Source organism: Mercenaria mercenaria, chromosome 10, assembly GCF_021730395.1.
Source record: "Mercenaria mercenaria strain notata chromosome 10, MADL_Memer_1, whole genome shotgun sequence".
Classification (NCBI taxonomy): domain Eukaryota; kingdom Metazoa; phylum Mollusca; class Bivalvia; order Venerida; family Veneridae; genus Mercenaria; species Mercenaria mercenaria.
Window position 1 is genome coordinate 14,116,200 of NC_069370.1, and position 18,071 is coordinate 14,134,270.

General features: G+C 32.8%; 1 protein-coding gene across 3 annotated transcripts in view; it reads left to right on the forward strand.

The window, feature by feature from the left end:
* LOC123561024 (uncharacterized) overlaps window positions 1-18,071 on the forward strand; it is a 78,479-nt gene that overhangs the window by 16,642 nt on the left and 43,766 nt on the right. Inside the window, exons 1-2 of one of the 3 annotated variants that reach the window (XM_053552292.1) lie at window positions 7,335-7,350; window positions 9,723-9,815. The exons of 1 other annotated variant lie outside the window; for it this stretch is intronic. In XM_053552292.1, the coding sequence (XP_053408267.1) occupies window positions 9,764-9,815 (52 nt within the window). In that variant the 5' untranslated portion in view covers window positions 7,335-7,350; window positions 9,723-9,763. Of the gene's footprint in view, window positions 1-7,334; window positions 7,351-9,722; window positions 9,816-13,667; window positions 13,763-18,071 lie in introns of those variants that run through there. One more of the 3 variants, XM_053552291.1, reaches the window with a different exon arrangement.

Here is an 18,071-nt window from a genome sequence, read left to right on the forward strand (position 1 = left end):
AAATCCGAACCCATGTCACATTCTTAAGGTATTTCCGCAAACTGAAATTAGAAATTCATGTGAAAAATCAGAACCCTCGAAACAGCTTTCGAAATGCAAGGACACAAAAAATGTATGATAAAACTTGAAAAGATATATCTGTAGGTAAACTTGCGAGCATGAAAGCTACGCTGAACCCTATCTCCACGGTGCTTTGGAAGAAAATGAGTGAACATTTTTCTTGCAACATTTTGGTATCGTATGCAACCTAAAATGCTATAAAATATTTATTTTCAAATCAAACAAATGCCAAAATAGTGCACACGAGCGTTACTTTTTCAAGAAAATGTCGTTAAACATTCTAATGCGCAAAACACGTGCACAGTTTTTCTAAAATATTTCGCCGCCATGCTTATTTCAAGGAATAAAATATATGATTGTTCTTTTACCTGAGATTTCCTTACTAAAATATGTATGTCTCTTTATTCATGGTTAGAGATATCCATTTAGTATAGTAATTCACTGTCCGATCTCCTTAATCTGTTACCGATCCTTCACATTTAAAGAATAAACGCAATGTGTAATGATAGTTTTTCGCTTTATACACCTCCCTTAGACAAGAAAGCCGTTTCACTTAAAATTTGTAAGCATCCGCTGACAAAATATTATTGAAAGATCGAAACTTTTTCTTAAATAAAGTTGAATTTCAATCATTTTCAAAAACTGGAAATATTGCACATTGTGTTGAATTTATAAATAAAACAAAATCCCTAAAATAAACCATTATAGATCTTTTCCAGGAACTATACGTTTCAGCCGAACAACGCATTTCAAGATGACACAAAACTGATTTCTCTTCGTAAACAATGACAAAGTTCACCTGAGGAACATTGCTGAAAAAGTAAAAGTGCTTACTTGTTTCAGTTTTACGTCCTGTAGAGAACAATCAACTTTCAACTTTAAATGCATAGATGTTCTATAATTATTCCAATATAAAAAACCGTCCGATCTTTTCCGTGAGAAATAAAACGAAGCAAATTTAACTATTTGTTTACACTTCAACCATGTGAATTTAAAGGCATGTATTATCACGAGACTTCCGTGCATTTTGAACCTCGTGGTGAATAAACTGAATTTACTTTAAAGTATGGTGTCTCAGTTGAGCCAGTTATTTGTTCATTTCAGAGAACATACATTAAAGAAGTGTTTATGAGATTATGCATGTGTACGAATATTTACTAGACAGTCTACTTTATATTTACGACGATAGAAAACAAGTGTGCACTCGGCAAATAGCAAGTCTACCATTTTCAGGTGTATACTGAACACTGATCTCAATGTTCGTAATTTCTATGCCGGAATTTCAATGCACATTTATTATCAGTTTAAATCTATGAAAGTGTGAAAAAATATCATTGTTTAACGAAGAACCTAGATACAGAAAAGTTACTTTTGAGATATTGCTGATTTTAATCATCAGGTTTTCGCGTGAGAAGTTCAACTGATTGCATTTTGTAAAATGTTTCGTAGTTATCTACAACTGTATACAAATTGTATTACCTCCTAACATATTTGGCTGTACATTTTTTCTGCGATTTATTCTCACTGTGTTTTTAAATTTTCCGTGAGATAAGCAGCGCGTTAAGTACATAAATTCCACTATAATAACTTAAATCTTTCTTATACTTGCACAATCCTTGAAAAGAATTTTGGATCGTTGCCAAATCTTGTTCACATTAAGTCTGAGACTTGTCTTACAATTTTAGGCAGTTTGGTACACCATACGTACAAAAATAATTGTCCGCACATTGCACTACTTTTATGTATGCTGAAAATAGCAATATGTACAGATTTATTTTCGTTTTAATACATCAGGTGGTCAGATTTGAAAATAGTATTTGTAATAAGTTTAGTTCTATTCAGTAAGACAATTCTCCTATGCTCTAATTTGTTTGAACTAACTTTAGCCATTCATGAATTTTTAATAAAGTACTTTGAAAGGATTTATAAAACTAACCAAAAAATCTGTGTTATGGTGTGCAACATTGCTGGTCTATTCCGAATGTTGTGTAAACACAGTTTATTTTGAAAATCAATTTTAGACGAAATATTTTCCCTCTAGATAACTTGGCAAATAGTTCACGTGGAAAATTGTTTTCGTCTAAGGCGATTCTAAATATATTATAACCGGTTGAATATACTTGAAATATGGCGGAATGCGTATTGAAAACTGTACACAATTGACAAATATAAGGGGTTTTAAAGGTAAATTTTAACGATATATTACTAGAATATCATAAATAATGGTAGGTTCAACTGCTATAACCTGCGTACATCGTATATTTACGTGTGAGAAAATGCTACATTCTACTGATTAGACGTTACAATGCAGATTGAAAATAAAATGTAAAATAATAAGATAATGACTGTTGAAGGTAAAATGAGCATGTACACGTCTAATATTTTGGACTAAGGTTAGAAAATTTTGACTTCTTAGTGCTTGACTCTGAATTAGAGCTTTACCAGAAAAAGTGGCATAATAGTCAATAGCTTTGAAAGTAACAGAGATATTGGATGTTACATAAATCTTTAACCAAAGTTTTCTGAGTAAAAATGTGGGTTAACTCTGTCAAAATTCAAATCAGAGTTATGGGGATTTTTTGTGTGTGTAGACTTTGACAGTAAATGACTTTTTAAGTTTCAAGCCAAAGGCTATTAAGGCAGCAAAATATTTCACTTTTATCAAAAACTTCAGAAATCGGAAAAGTCGAGTTAAAAATGCTACATTTTCATAGCTGTAAATATTCAAGTCACGTCTATCTTATGATTATGGTTTAAAGTTAGGCATTGTTGTTTATTACATTCTCGTTTTTATTCCCCGTAAAGTTACACAGGTACCGGAAACGTCAATATTTTTCCATACACTGACGCCTGAATTTCATATCGGGTGCGGGACGTAATTCATTGCGTGTTGTTGCACTATTTTTTGTGCCCCTCAGCCATGAATGGTGGGGGCATATAGATTTGCTCTTGTCCGTGCGCCGTCCGAAATTCGTGACGCATATAGCTCAAAAGTATTTGATATAAATTGACGAAACCTTGCATGAGATTTTATCATGATATGAACTTACATACCTCCTATTTTTCTTCTGGCTCCGTTCCCTATTTTTAGAGTTATGGCCCCGGAAATAGTCAAAAATGCACATTTTCACCTTGTGACACGCCTAGCTCAAACAGTATCTGATATAAATTGATGAAACCTTGCAGGAGTCTTAATCATGATATGAACTTGCGCATCTTTTGTTTTTCACCTTGGTCCGCTCCCTATTTTTAGAGTTATGGCCCTTGAAAAAGTAAAAAATGCACATTTTGACCTAATTATGTGCCTCACTCAAAAAGTATTTAATGTAAAATCATGACACCTTGCTTGAATCTTTATTATGATATAACCTTGCACACTTGGCATCCTTCTTGAGAATCTTTGCGTTTAATTAAAGAGTTATGGCCCTTGAAATAGCCAGAATAGTGGATTTTTTGTTTGTGATGTTCATAGCTCAAAATGTATATGGTACAGAATAATGAATCCTTTTCATAATTTTGTTTGTTTTAGGCTAAACCCCATTAAGACTGCAAACATTTGAATAATCTCCCCTTATGTGTGATAAATGTACCAGTGGGAGAGGGGGGGCACACCCTGTTTCCTTCAAACACATTCTAGTTTATTTTTAGTTCAGTATTGTCAATCCTATTCAGGCTATTGAATATATTTATGATATTTACATAAAATTGATACGTGTAGATGCGTATGTCATAAAAAGTTATTATCTTTGCATTGGAAAATACGAACTCGTGCATATTTCCCGATACAAAGCTAATAGCCTATAAATATTATATATTTTCTAACAGAATTTTCAAACAAATACATTATTTGATTACACTGTACTGCATGCCAGTGTTATAATCTTTTTACAAAAGTTCGCTGTGTTGTGCGTCTGCAGGTCAAATTGTACCGAAACCAAAATGTACCCACGTTTTACCAATCCCTAGTGAATTATATATAGAGAATAATAGGTTAGTGCCGTAGCTGGCGAGGTGGAGGAGGTTATCGGGTGAGCCGAAGGCGAACCTGATTATAACGTTCGGAGCCGAGCCAGATAAACTTTCTCCATCTTAGGCACTAACCTATTATTCTATTTATCTTGTCATTAGATTCTTACTTCATTTTCCGATATTTGGCAATTTATTTTACAAAAATAAGTGTGCGACAACAGTTTTAATGACGTCATTTTCGTAATGACGTCACTTATATAATGACGTAATCACCGACACAATAATGTGGTTACAATTAAAAATCGCAATAACTTCTTCTTTTTTGAATAAAAACTCATCATTTGACCACTCATTTTCTTAGTTCGGAAATTTCCAAAACAATGGTGATGGTTTCAATGCAAAATTTCTTATGACAACAATATCGATCATAAGGTCACATGATCAACTGACCGTATATCACTGGTCACGTGTCAACTGACGGTATATCAAGAAAGATATACGGCACCCTGATATCGGGTCGAAAATACTGCAAGTGACAGGATAAATATTATTACATAATCGTTTCTAACCCGTTAAGTTACACTGGTACCGAAAACGTCAATATGTTTCCATACACTGACGCCTGAATTCCGTATCGGGTGCGTGACGTAATTCAGTGTGTGTTGTTGTACTATTTTTTCTATTTTGTTCAGTATTATCAATCCTATTCAGGCTATTGAACAAATTTATGATAATTGCATTATATTTAAACATTTATACGTGTAGATGCGTATGTTATAAAAAGTTTATCAGGCCTCACCAAATTAAAAAGTTGTTCATCGGAATTGCCGCTCGAATATTTACAGAACACAATTGTTTTTTTTTTTGTTGTTGTTTTTTTTCGCTAGCCCCATTGGAAAAAGTCAATCCACATTTTTTTGGTGCGCTACTTTTTACGGACGTAAAATTGTATAAATGGTTATAATTCCAGTCCTAGATTGTTCTCAAATATATTTTAAGGTACATTCTATAGCCAAAATATCGACATTTTAGTGCTTGACATAATTTGATGAATGAAATGCCTATTGAAATGATTTAGCTCTCCTTTGAAGTATATATCTTGAAAAACAAATGCCATCTTGTACCCGAAAATCCGGACAGAAGACAGAAAAAAAATATTTTTAGGTGGTCATATTTTTTCAAAATCGACAGCTGCTACATTCAAGCATTATTCTGCCTAAAATTGTGACCAATACGTACCTAGATAATATATCTACTTCCTGCGAGCAATCAATTTTTAAATAAATGTGATGAAAGTGCCTTTTAGAGTCGATAATTTCGGATAATTTTATTTTTTTTTTCATGCAGACATCATCATTTCACAACTAATTTGAGATAAACATGCATATCTATGACAAAAATCCATAATATCATTACAAGGGCAATACACATAAAAGTCAGATGTGTTAATTTTATTTTTAGTAACGGTTGCAGTCACAAAGTAATTGACAGAATAAAATGTAAATTTCAGCATATTTTTTCTTCATACAAAAATGTGTTAGTGCGTAGAAATGTGATCAGGCTGAGCACATGGTCTTATGGATTTCATAATTTTCGGCGCTTAACGTGAAAACAGTTAAAGCACATGATTCACAAACATTCAATTCATGCTTAAATCTATATGCGATAGTCCTCAATATAAGACCTGACATAACTCATATCAATTTATAAGTTCATTTTGATTAATATTTTACATTTTTTATTTTCCATGTTATGTCAGGTCTTAACGTTGAACTGAAATAACGTATAGCCCAAAAAATCGCTTCAGATTTGAATTTTGATCTGAAGGTTTTTTAACGACTTTCTGGCAAAAATGACTGAAACTTTCACATTGAGTATGAAGAATAATCATAAATATGCTTTATGGCAGCAATTAAAAGTTATATTTTACCTTATTTGTTATTAATTAACCAGTTAATTAATCCAGTATCCAATCCGTTGAAAGTTTTGAACAGTGGCACGGTAATAAACAAGGGTGTTCCGGATGTAAACATGATTTGCATATTAGAATCATTTCTTGAATGAAAGTTACCTTTTCTTTATCTTGTACAGAGAAACTATAAATGTCAATAATCTTTCTATTTCCAGAAGAGACATTTAAAATTTATTTGGATAAAAATAGAAAATATACATTTATGATGAAAAAAAAATCAAAATTACAATGAAAATATTTGGCGGGAAAAATATTTTCGTCTACCGCCGATCAAATTTAATTGGTACTTTCAATTTCGAAACAAGATGGTGGCATATCAAATGTAAACATTCGATGTCAAAGAGATGAAGCGTCTTTTCATGGATAATAATGGATTGTAAATCATTTTAACTTTGCAGAATTGAAGCAAAGGTATTTTTGTTGCTATTAGGTACAAAGTTTACCGACTTTATAATGTTAAAGAAATTGATTTTATGCTACAGTTCTTTCATACTTAGCGTTTAGACGTCGAAAAAGGCTTTGATGGTAAAAATGTAAAATGTCAGAATACTGACTGTTGAACGTCAAATGACAACTTTTTCACGTCTAATTATTTGGACTACTATATGCGATACATTATGCATATAATTATCATTCACGGTAATATCGCATATGGAAGTAACTGGAATAAATTTGGACTATTTCCTTCGGAAGTTTACATGACTGTCCTATTAAAAGGCCTCCCTCGTGTTTACATATTTTGACAGGTCGAGTTGTTCTGGGACTAGCAACAATGGTAAGTGCAAAGTTATATAGATTTATATAAATTAATTATTTTTGCAACGAGTTCAATGTAAGGTTGATAATCAGTCAACTCTATTTCAAGATCTGAGATTGATTTGCCTATTTTTGGGCGGAGAACATAGATTATCATTAGATCCACTGGAAGATCTACAACAAATCATTCTCAGATCTTGAAATAGAGTCGATGCAGAATTAACGTATTGTTTCATAGATAGTGAATCGATCAGAATAGACAGAATAGATCATTGTCATAGAAAAAAACATTGATGTACTTTTTGCATTCGAATTGACATTATTTGAACATAGACTCTGCATTTATGCCATAAAATATGTCTGATTGGACGTGCTGAATCATCCGGCAAAAACCATCAATATTTTTAAAGTAACAGTAATTAGAATCAAGGTCAACTGTGCATTTAATCCGTCATGTGTTTGTTTCAGATGAATGAATACCTGCACCATTGAAACAATGTCATTTTTGCAACCTTTTTGAACCTGTGCTGGGCGTTCACATTGACATTTCTTGTTCAACAGGAATACATGATGTCGGCCAACAGTACAGCTAGGTAAAATGTTAATGTTCTATATATAGATTCTATATTCTACATTTATTTCGTAAAAAAAAGAACAATGTCTATAAGTAAGCCAAAGAAAGGACATCTCTGCATAGCTGACAAGGTCAAGGGTCTGAATGACGCATGATCATGCACCAAAATATAATTTTTTTATACATTTATACAATGGAATGAAATAACATACAGCAGGCCTATATTACAGCAAGATGTGATTAATAAATAGTATCATAATTATTTATTAGACATAGCATGAATTGTTCAACTTCAGAAATCAACTGTGCTGTAGACCTACAGAATCAGCATAAAGAAATGAAGCTACATGAGTAGTTTTAAGATACATAAATCCACACTTGTCAAGATGCCATATATAATGCTGATTTCCTTATGTGGGTGGTTTTCAAAATAATGAAGCCTTTTCTTCTTTTTCACCTTACTTTAATTCAGTTCAGTTTAAGAATGTGTTTTGGGGCAAATCATATCCAAACCAATGTATTCAAGAAATGTGTGCGATTTCAGATGAATGGCTCAAGCATTTTTTAAGTTATGTTAAATTATATAGCTAATTTTGTCCCCTCTGCACCAAAAGTGTGACATTTTGCATGAAGGATAGTTTTCGATTGTGTTTTACTTTTTTAAACCAAACTTAATTGTCACAGCTTTGGCTTTTCTTATGAAATCTAAACTCTGCACGTCTAAAACAAAATACTTCTTTTCATTAACTACATTTTATTCTTACCAATTGTTCATGTCTTGTGATGGAAGCCCCTTCATAAAAAATAATGATAAATTTAAAAGTTGAACACTACAATTTCATGACCCCATTACTTTTCTTAAGTCATAATGTTTTTCTAAGATCTTTATCCTTGCAGTTTTGAAGACACCTTATGATTTTATTGTTTTATAAATCAACTTTCTCAGAATCTTCATATATGTCTGTACACCCAAATATGTCCCTTGTAAGTATTCTTTAAATAAAATGGGTTTTTACTTTGTTTCCCTCTAAATGGAAGTTACAATAGTTACAAAAGCAGCTTTCAGCTTCACATAGTAAGCCAAAGTGATGTCCCCCGTGCAGCTTTTTTGACATTCATCAGTTATCATAGCATTTATACTGTAATATATTGTGGCAGTTCTATATTCTTAGCAGTGTGTAAGTTAAATGCAGGCATTACTTGATAATTAAGCATTATATAAGAATCCCAGGACAATTCAAATTTATTATTATTATTTTTGTTTTTTGTTGGTTTTTTTTTTTTTTGCATTTTTCTGAAGTTGGCAATTTTCAGGTTTAAAAGGGGAAACATCAATTTTAAATAAAGTTTACCTACATATGTAAATTGTCAGTAGTGAGTATTGTGTAGTTGAAACAGTTTTACTTACTATGAACATATTCCATAAATATATATTTTGCTGCCATTTGTCCCCTGTGCATCGTCTTAAAATTAGTAGCATTATAAAGTATGTATGAATTTTACCATTCCATTTTACCATGCATGGCATTTTGTCATTTTTCTACTCTGAATAAGCAGTACATGTAAACTAAATGATTTCAATGTGTTAATTGTCTTTAAAGTCACTTATTTTTCATTTAAAGCATTACATGTTGCTGAATTTTCATGTTTGTGTTGTGAAAATTTTCAGTTTTGTATTTAATTTGTGGAATAAACTAATTGTTCAGTAGACTTTTGTTTTAAGATGATCACCATTAATCTTGTTTTGAACAGAAAAACTAATACTTAATGAATATTACACTGATTTTTAGTATGTGTCCCTTGTGCATCTCTTAAATAACTCAATTTTGAGTTGACAATTTTAGAAATTAAAATCACCAGACATTTTTGAAATTTAAAATGTGGTTTATAAACTTGCAAAATGTGAGAAAAAAATAGGTGTCATAATAATATGTTAATTATTTTTCATTCAGCAACAACTTTTCTAAGTAAATTTTTATTTTTGTCAGATTTGTGCAGAAAGGGTGGTTTTGAAAACCAAAGTCCACAAACATTTATTAAATAAGTTTCAAACTATACACAAACACCTATTCATATATGTTGAAAAACATTTACTGTTATACATATTTCCTTGTCATAAAACACAATATTTATCACCCATCTTACTGGAAATTATCTGAACTTATGAACTGAAGGCTGTTCAAAATATTATCTGATTGGTATTTCTCAACACTTTCCCAAAGTTGTATATTTCCTTGAAATTTGAATTATTTGCTATCATAAAAAACAGGTGACCACCAAAAGAAATAAGTTTGAATTTCCAACCTCTATGTCACACTTTTGCTTCATTATTTTGAAAACCACCAGTATGTTTCCTCATAGTGTTTTTATACTGTACTGTACTTATTTCAGATGAAGATATAAATTTATTCAAAGAAATAATGGGACAGTGAATGCTAAAATTGCCAAGAAGAAGACTGCCAATTTACACACCATTTTATACAGGTGGGTGTTTAAAAGTGTTTTGAAAATAGATATGGCATTCAGCACTTACTTTACAAACTATAATGACTGATTTTAGAATTATGTACAGTGTACAGTGTCAGAAATTTATAGAGAAATCACAGTTAATTGTGAAAGAAAAGTTTATGTATATATACATGTACATGTTGGGCTTATTTTTTAGTTACAGTATGATATGGTGAACAAAATGCCTCAATGCAGCCAGTTCTGGAGCTTTAACTAGACTATGAATAGTAGACATCAAAAGGTACAGGATAGTTTAGAGCTGCAGTTATTAAAAAATTATGTTATTACTATTTATCAGTTCAAATGAAACTTAGCACATCAGCATGAAGTGGACATGCACATATTGTCAGGACTATCAAATTTGATTGTTTCTTCAGTTATTATGTCATTTTCTTTTTCAAATTGTCATATCATAGCTTCCTTCATACCTTTTGCATTAAAACTCTCTTTCTGCAGATTCCATCATATTCAAATGGATCATGGTATACTTCATGGCCAAGCAGCAGAATTATACACATACTCTAGTGGATTTTACATCTGATGACAGTTTTCTAAAGTTATGGTCGTTTTAGAATCTTAATTAAATGAAACAGTAACAGTTTCTTTTCTTTTGTTCTTTATGTACTCAGCTCTTCCCCAACTTTCTATCCAATACCCTTGAAACTTGTAATACACCTTTACCTTAAATGTAAATTAAAGCCTTTATCTATTTTAGCCTAAAGTCTAAATTTGGAGTGTTATGCCCCTTTTTATATTATAAGAACTATATTTCATCTCCTACAGTTTTCATACTATGCGCAGTGCAAAAGTAAGTTGATATGAAATTATCAACATGAAGAAGGCATGCACATATTGCAAGACTTCATTTCATGTTACTATTTATTAAGTGATGTCCTTTAAAATATCACAAATACACTTGTATACTGTGTATGCCTACTCGCAGTTTCAAACAGTTCATAAGAAATTTAATATACATTATGGTCATGAAGTGACCATGTGCCTATATATAGTGTTAGTTGAAAATGGAATGCATGAAGACATACAGACAAATATATATCATCTGTTTGAATTCAAAGCTGTATTTCTTAGTCTTTATTACTTGTGTAAGGTACTGTTTTTCCACTTCTTAATGACATTTTCTTGATAATGTCTGTCAGACTGATAATATTATAATTGTAAGATTTTACATTCTAAAATTTTGTGTTTTATGAACATATGAAACATGTAAAGTTTATACTAGTGTAAAAATGGCTAAATTTTTCCAATATAGATGATCATCTGAAGGGCCAGAATTGTTTAAAGCCCTGGTCAACAAAAACTGAACTATCTGATGGATCATACATGTGCAGAATATACTACCATATTTCGAAAATCAGAGAAATAGAAATATCAAGTATTAGAGAGAAACAAAAGTATGCATCATGTATGAAGAACTGCCTAAGAATAATTTGCAAAATACATTGAAATCTAACAATTGCTAATTGCATAATGCATATGGAAGTTAAGAAAGCTGTACTCTTCTGGAAAATATGTGTCCAGTGCAGCATTTCTTTTTCAATTTTGTGAGCATAATTCTATATAAAAATTGCAACATGGCTACAGGGATAATACAAAAGGTTCAATCTTATTTCCAAACACATTGGAGGAATCAGAGAAGAAATATCAAGAATTAGAGAAAAATGAAGTAATTGTTATGAATGAAGAACTTGCTTTTTATTAATTTACAAAATACTTTTTATCCTCACAACTGTTAATGATATTATGAATATGGAAGTTAAAAGTGTGGACTTTGATTAATCTTCAACTTCTCTGAGCATAGTTCTACATAAAAATTGTAACTTTATAAAATAGTCTTGTAGAAAAAGTGTAAGACTTTCATACATGTTTTATAGAAAATGTTTCTGGATGTTTCAATGTAAGTTTGCTAGACCCAGACCACTAGCTCCTAAGTCAGGGTTATACTTAGATGTCAAAGGTTAAAAGGGTCTGTTTCTGTCTGGTCAATAACTGCCATACATAAAGGGATTTTGGAATTACTCGGCATAAATGTTCACCATAAAGAGACAACGTGTTATGCGCATGACCCAAACCCTTGCTCCAAGGTCAAGGTCACACTTAGAGGTCAAAGGTTAATAGAGTCGTTTTGGTGTCTGGTCAGTAACTCTGCGATCCATGACTTTTAAATAACTTGGCATAAATGTTCACCATAATGAAACGAGGTGTCATGCCCAAGACCAAGACCCCTAGCTCGAAGGTCACACTTACAGGCCAAAGGTCAGATACAAAAATGACTTTGTCCGTAGCATTTCTTGTTCATGCATGGAGGGATTTTGATGTACAATGGCAAAATGTGTAGATCTTGATCAGCCTGCACATCCATGCAGTCTGATGATGATCAGCACTGTTCGCCATTCAATCAGTATATTTTTGGTAAGCATCCCTTTTAACAGTTAATGGTACTGTCCAAATTCAAAAATGGACAAGTTCATTATAGAAATTCAGCAGGGTAAGGGTTAATATTAGCCCTAGGAGAAAATAGGGACTACTTTTCTGTAGTACAACACGCATGTTACATCCAGTTTTTTATGTATTTTGACCTAAAGCTACCTGATAAGTACTTTTGTGTGGACTTAGATATTTTTCAGATTAACTTCTCTTTGTTGTCACTATAAACAGTATATATATATATATATATATATGACAACTTTTTGTAATTGACCGTAGGGAAAAAATTAAGACCATTTTTCCGTGTTACTTTCAAATTTTAGGTGTATTTTAAGGTACCTCTTCCTGGTAAGGAGTTTTTTGTGGACTTAGAAATCAAAACTTACTTCCCTTTGTTGCTGCTATATAAAACGATCATTCTTGAAACTTTTTATCCTGGTTGTTAGAATTGGATATGTCATTGTTTTGGCTTTCTGTCTACCAAACTTATAGTTTTGTACAGAAAATGTTTTATTATATCATCTACCTGACGAGCATATATTTAACATCCTGGCACTCTTGTTTTGTTTCGTTCGTGCCAAGATGCTGTCTTGGCATACAGTATGTATGATGAAAATGTCCTTAGGCAGGGGACGTTGCTAACTCTGTTACAAATTCTTGTTGTTGTTTTTGCTGGAGTTGTTGTCCTATTTGATCTTGAACTAATTCATCACATCGTGAACTCGTGAACTTAAGTCGAACAGATCCATCCAACTGAATTGAAACTAGGTATACATCAGAAGCATGGAATGAATATGTACATGTTGCCCTGACTTTTATGATCGATTATTTTGTCTGGAGTTGTGGCCCTTCTTTAACGACAAATGACAACTACAATGTAGTTTCCTTCTCTTCATTTCAAATAAAACTTGTTAAGCATCATAAACATTATGTAGACATGCGCATTTGTTTCTTGTTCAGTTGTTTAACTTCTATAGATTTTTCCTTAATAAGATTATTGACCCGTCGTTATTATAAATTATTGAATGAAACATTTTTGTCGACGTCATTCCAGTTCGCTTTGCAACCTCCGTGAAGGAATATTGTCAAACTATACCGATAAGGGGAAGAGTTTGCTTCCTTTTGTAGCACAACTGTCTACGTATTATTGTGTCTTGCTCATATACATAACAATTTTATTTGTGAGAACATGCATGAATTTGTTATACTGAAAAATAAAACGGTCATCATTGATTACTTTTCTTGTCGTCACTTTCATCCTTTTTATCGCAAATAGCACAGTAATACACAGAAGATGCTGTATACTAAACATATTTTCTCAAAATTCAGACCAAAAATCTATCAGATGCCACCATTACATAACTATATTTCAAACTTTTGCAGGAGGAGAACACCCTGACTCCTACTCACGCTGGGAGCTATGTGTCTCGCTGGTGACACATTCTTTCTAAACTGTTGCCTCACTGCATCAAATAAAGGTATTTCTGGATCCGGACTAGCCCGGGAAGCCGTTGACAAAAATTGTCAGAAGAAATCTTACCTACATTAAAGATCCAACTTAAATTGTGCTAATTAATGTTAATTGGCATTCATTCGAGTTTCTGATAGTGTCAATTTGCAGGTAGAGAAATGGTTAGAAATTGTCAGACTGGATTCCCAGGCTAGATCCGGACCCGCCCTTAAGTATGATAAAGGCCTTTAAGGTCGATGTCGGAAGAGGGATCTAGCAAAGTTTTACAACATTTAAGCTTATCAACGACGTCGGCAGAGATTATGAAGTTGTTCTGTTGTCAGGCTTAAGATGCTGGCATACTTAAACTCCAAAACGACGCCGGTTTTGTACAATAAAACTCCATCAAGTTTAAATAAATAATCATAAGTCATAAGTAATCATTTATGCGTACAGACTGAAGTATTACCATTAGTGGATTCATAGCGGATGTCGAGGAGGGGGTGGGGGCACCAGGACGCTCCAGCCCCTAAAATCGCCGGAGCATAGGTAATTTGTCTTATGTTCTGGGTAAAACAATTGCAAAATATATATTTTTTCTCGCTCGTCACACTTTGGTACATAATTTGTCTTATTCTGACAGAAGAATATGAAATATGCATATTTTCTCGTTCTGGGTTATACATAAAAAAATGCATTTTTACGCTATCTCACAGGTAAGTCTTACTTGTTTTTTTTTTTTTTTTTTTTTTTTTGATGGAAAATGCATTTTTTTCTCGCTCGCTATGCTGGCACATTTAAAATCTGACAGTTTGCATGAGCTCCGTAAAAAACTTTTTATTTTAGTCCTAGTTAAACCCTCCCCATGAAAATCCTCAAAAAACGAACAGCTAAGAAATTCAGAGATACTCGCGCAAGAATAAGTCTGACAATTCATAAGACGTGACTATAATTAGCATGTTATTTGTGTTGATTTTGTCACAAAACCAGTCCTTTGTCAATAACAAATAAAGTACAGAATGCACCAAATGGATCCATTATTTTCATAGTTTTCCGGGGCCCCTATTTGCTCTAGTCTTCAAATATTTTACGCCCCCTTACACCAAATACTATATCCGCCCCTGAGGTAGTAAAAATTATTTAAAAAACAATGGCTGTAAGAATTTTTTAACAAAGTTTTTATTTTTTAAGTCCACAAAAAACTCCTTACCAGAAGAGGTACCTTAAAATACACCTAAAATTTGAAAGTAACACAGAACAAGAGCTGTCCGTAAGACAGCGCGCTCCACTATTCGGGGATTTGACAATAAAATGAATATATGTCTGAATAAGAGACCTCTACTTTAAAAGGAAGATACACCAAGGGGGATAATTCCATCAAATACACAAATCTGAGTTATTAGGATTGTTACAACACATGCAGATGATGATGATAAAGATATATTTTGAGTTTCAAGTCATTATCTTATATAGCACCAAATTTATGTCCAGATAACAAAGTTTGTAAAACATTTAAGTATAAAAGGGGCATAATTTGGTCAAAAATACAAATCAGAGTTATGGGAATTGTTACCACACATGCAGATGATGATAATAAAGATACATTTAAAGTTTCAAGTCTTTATCTTATATTGCATTAAAGTAGTATTCAGAGAGCAAAGATTGCAAAAATGTTCAAGTACAAAAGGGGCATAATTCCATCAAAAACACAATTAGAGTTATGGGGTATGTAGCCACACATGCAGATGATCATAAACAAATACTTTTAATTTCAAGTCATTATCTTTTAAAATACCAAAGATATGTCTATAAACAAAGCTTTCGGAAAAAAACAACATGAAAATAATTCTAAGTATAAATCCTTGGTGACCTTGACCTTGGGTATAATGGGCCCAGCCCTTACACATACTTTGTTTGTATGCTGGACAAAGTTGGACTTACAGTATTATATAAGCAAAAGTAACAAGATATGACAGAAAAACAAAGATGGCCGAAAAACTTTAACCTTAAAATTAACCTAAGTGTAAGACCTTGGTGGCCTTGACCTTGGGTATAATGGACCCAGCCCTGCACATACTTTGTTTGTATACTGGAAAATGTTTATGTAAAGTTACAGCAAGATATAAGCAACAGTAACAAAGATATGACAAAAAAAACAAAGGTTGCCAAAGGACTTTAACCTTAAAAATAACCCAAGTATAACACCTTGGTGACATTGAACTTGGGTATAATAGGCTCAGCCCCTATACAAACTTTGTTTGTATACTAGACAATGTTTATGTGAAGTTACAGTAAGATATAAGCAATATTAACAAGGATATGACAGAAAAACAAAGGTTGCCGAAAAACTTTAACCTTAAAAATAACCTAAGTATAACACCTTGGTGACCTTGACCTTGAGTATAATGGGCTCAGTCCTTATACATACTTTGTTTGTATACTGGACAATGTTTATGTGAAGTTACAGTACGATATAAGCAATAGTAACAAAGATATGACAGCAAAACAAAGGTTGCCGAAAAACTTTAACCCTTAAAAATAACACAAGTATAACACCTTGGTGACCTTGACCTTAGGTATAATGGGCTCAGCCCCTTAACATACTTTGTTTGTATACTAGACAATGTTTATGTGAAGTTACAGTAAGATATAAGCAATAGTAACAAAGATATGACAGAAAAACAAAGGTTGCCGGAAAACTTTAAGCTTAAAAATAATTTAAGTGTAACACCTTGGTGACCTTGACCTTGGGTATAATAGGCTCAGCCCCTACACATATATTGTTTGTATACATGACAATGTTTATGTGAAGTTACAGTATGATACAAGCAATGGTACCAAAGATATGACAGAAAAGCAAAGTTTGCCGAAAAACTTTAACCAAGAAGGGTAACGCCGACGCCGACGCCGGGGCGAGTAGTATAGCCCCACTATTCTCCGAATAGTGGAGCTAAAAATGGTCTTGATTTCTCCCTACGGTCAATTATAAAAAGTTGTCTATATATTGTTTATAGTGACAACAAAGAGAAGTTAATCTGAAAAAAATAAAGTCCACACAAAAGTACTTATCAGGTAGCCTTACGTCAAAAAACATCAAAAATTGGATGTAACATGCGTGTTGTACTACAGAAGAGTAGTCCCAATTTTCTTCTAGGGCTAATATTAACCCTTACCCTGCTGAATTTCAATAATGAACTCTTACCCTGCTGAATTTCTATAATGAACTTGTCCATTTTTCAATTTGGACAGTACCATTAACTGTTAAACGGGATGCTTACCAAAAATATACTGATTGAATGGCGAACAGTGCTGATCATCATCAGACTGCATGGATGTGCAGGCTGATCATGATCTACACTGGTCGCAAAGACAGAATAACTCATGTTCAGCATGATAAGTGTTAATAGAATAGAAGTTTACAGTAATAGCTATTTATAGTAACAGCAAAGGCTCAGGGGCCTGGTTCTTGCTCATGACACACAATCTCATGAGTCATGATGATGAACATGTTTGCCATTGTACATCAAAATCCCTCCATGCATGAACAAGAAATGCTAGGACAAAGTTTGACCTTTGGCCTCCAAGTGTGACCTTCCAGCTAGGGGTCTTGGTCTTGGGCTTGACACCTGGTTTCATTATGGTGAACATTTATGCCAAGTCATCTAAAAGTAGTTTCATGGATCGCAGAGTTATTGACCAGACACCAAAAAGACTCTATTAACCTTTGACCTCTAAGTGTGACCTTGACCTTGGAGCAAGGGTTTGGGTCTTGCGCATAACACGTTGTCTCTTTATGGTAAACATTTATGCCGAGTAATTCCAAAATCCCTTTATGTATGGCAGTTATTGACCAGACAGGAACAGACCCTTTTAACCTTTGGCATCTAAGTGCGGTCTGGGTCTAGCAAACTTACATTGAAATATCCAGAAACATTTTCTATAAAACAAGTATGAAAGTCTTACACTTTTTCTACAAGACTATTTTATAAAGTTACAATTTTTATGTAGAACTATGCTCAGAGAAGTTGAAGATTAATCAAAGTCCACACTTTTAACTTCCATATTCATAATATCATTGACAGTTGTGAGGATAAAAAGTATTTTGTAAATTAATAAAAAGCAAGTGTTCATTCATGACAATTATATCTTTTTCCCTAATTCTTGATATTTCTTCTCTGATTCCTCCAATGTGTTTGGAAATAAGATTAAACCTTTTGTATTATCCCTGTAGCCATGTTGCAATTTTTATATAGAATTATGCTCACAAAATTGGAAAAGAAATGTTGCACTGGACACATATTTTCCAGAAGATTACACCTTTCTTAACTTCCTTATGC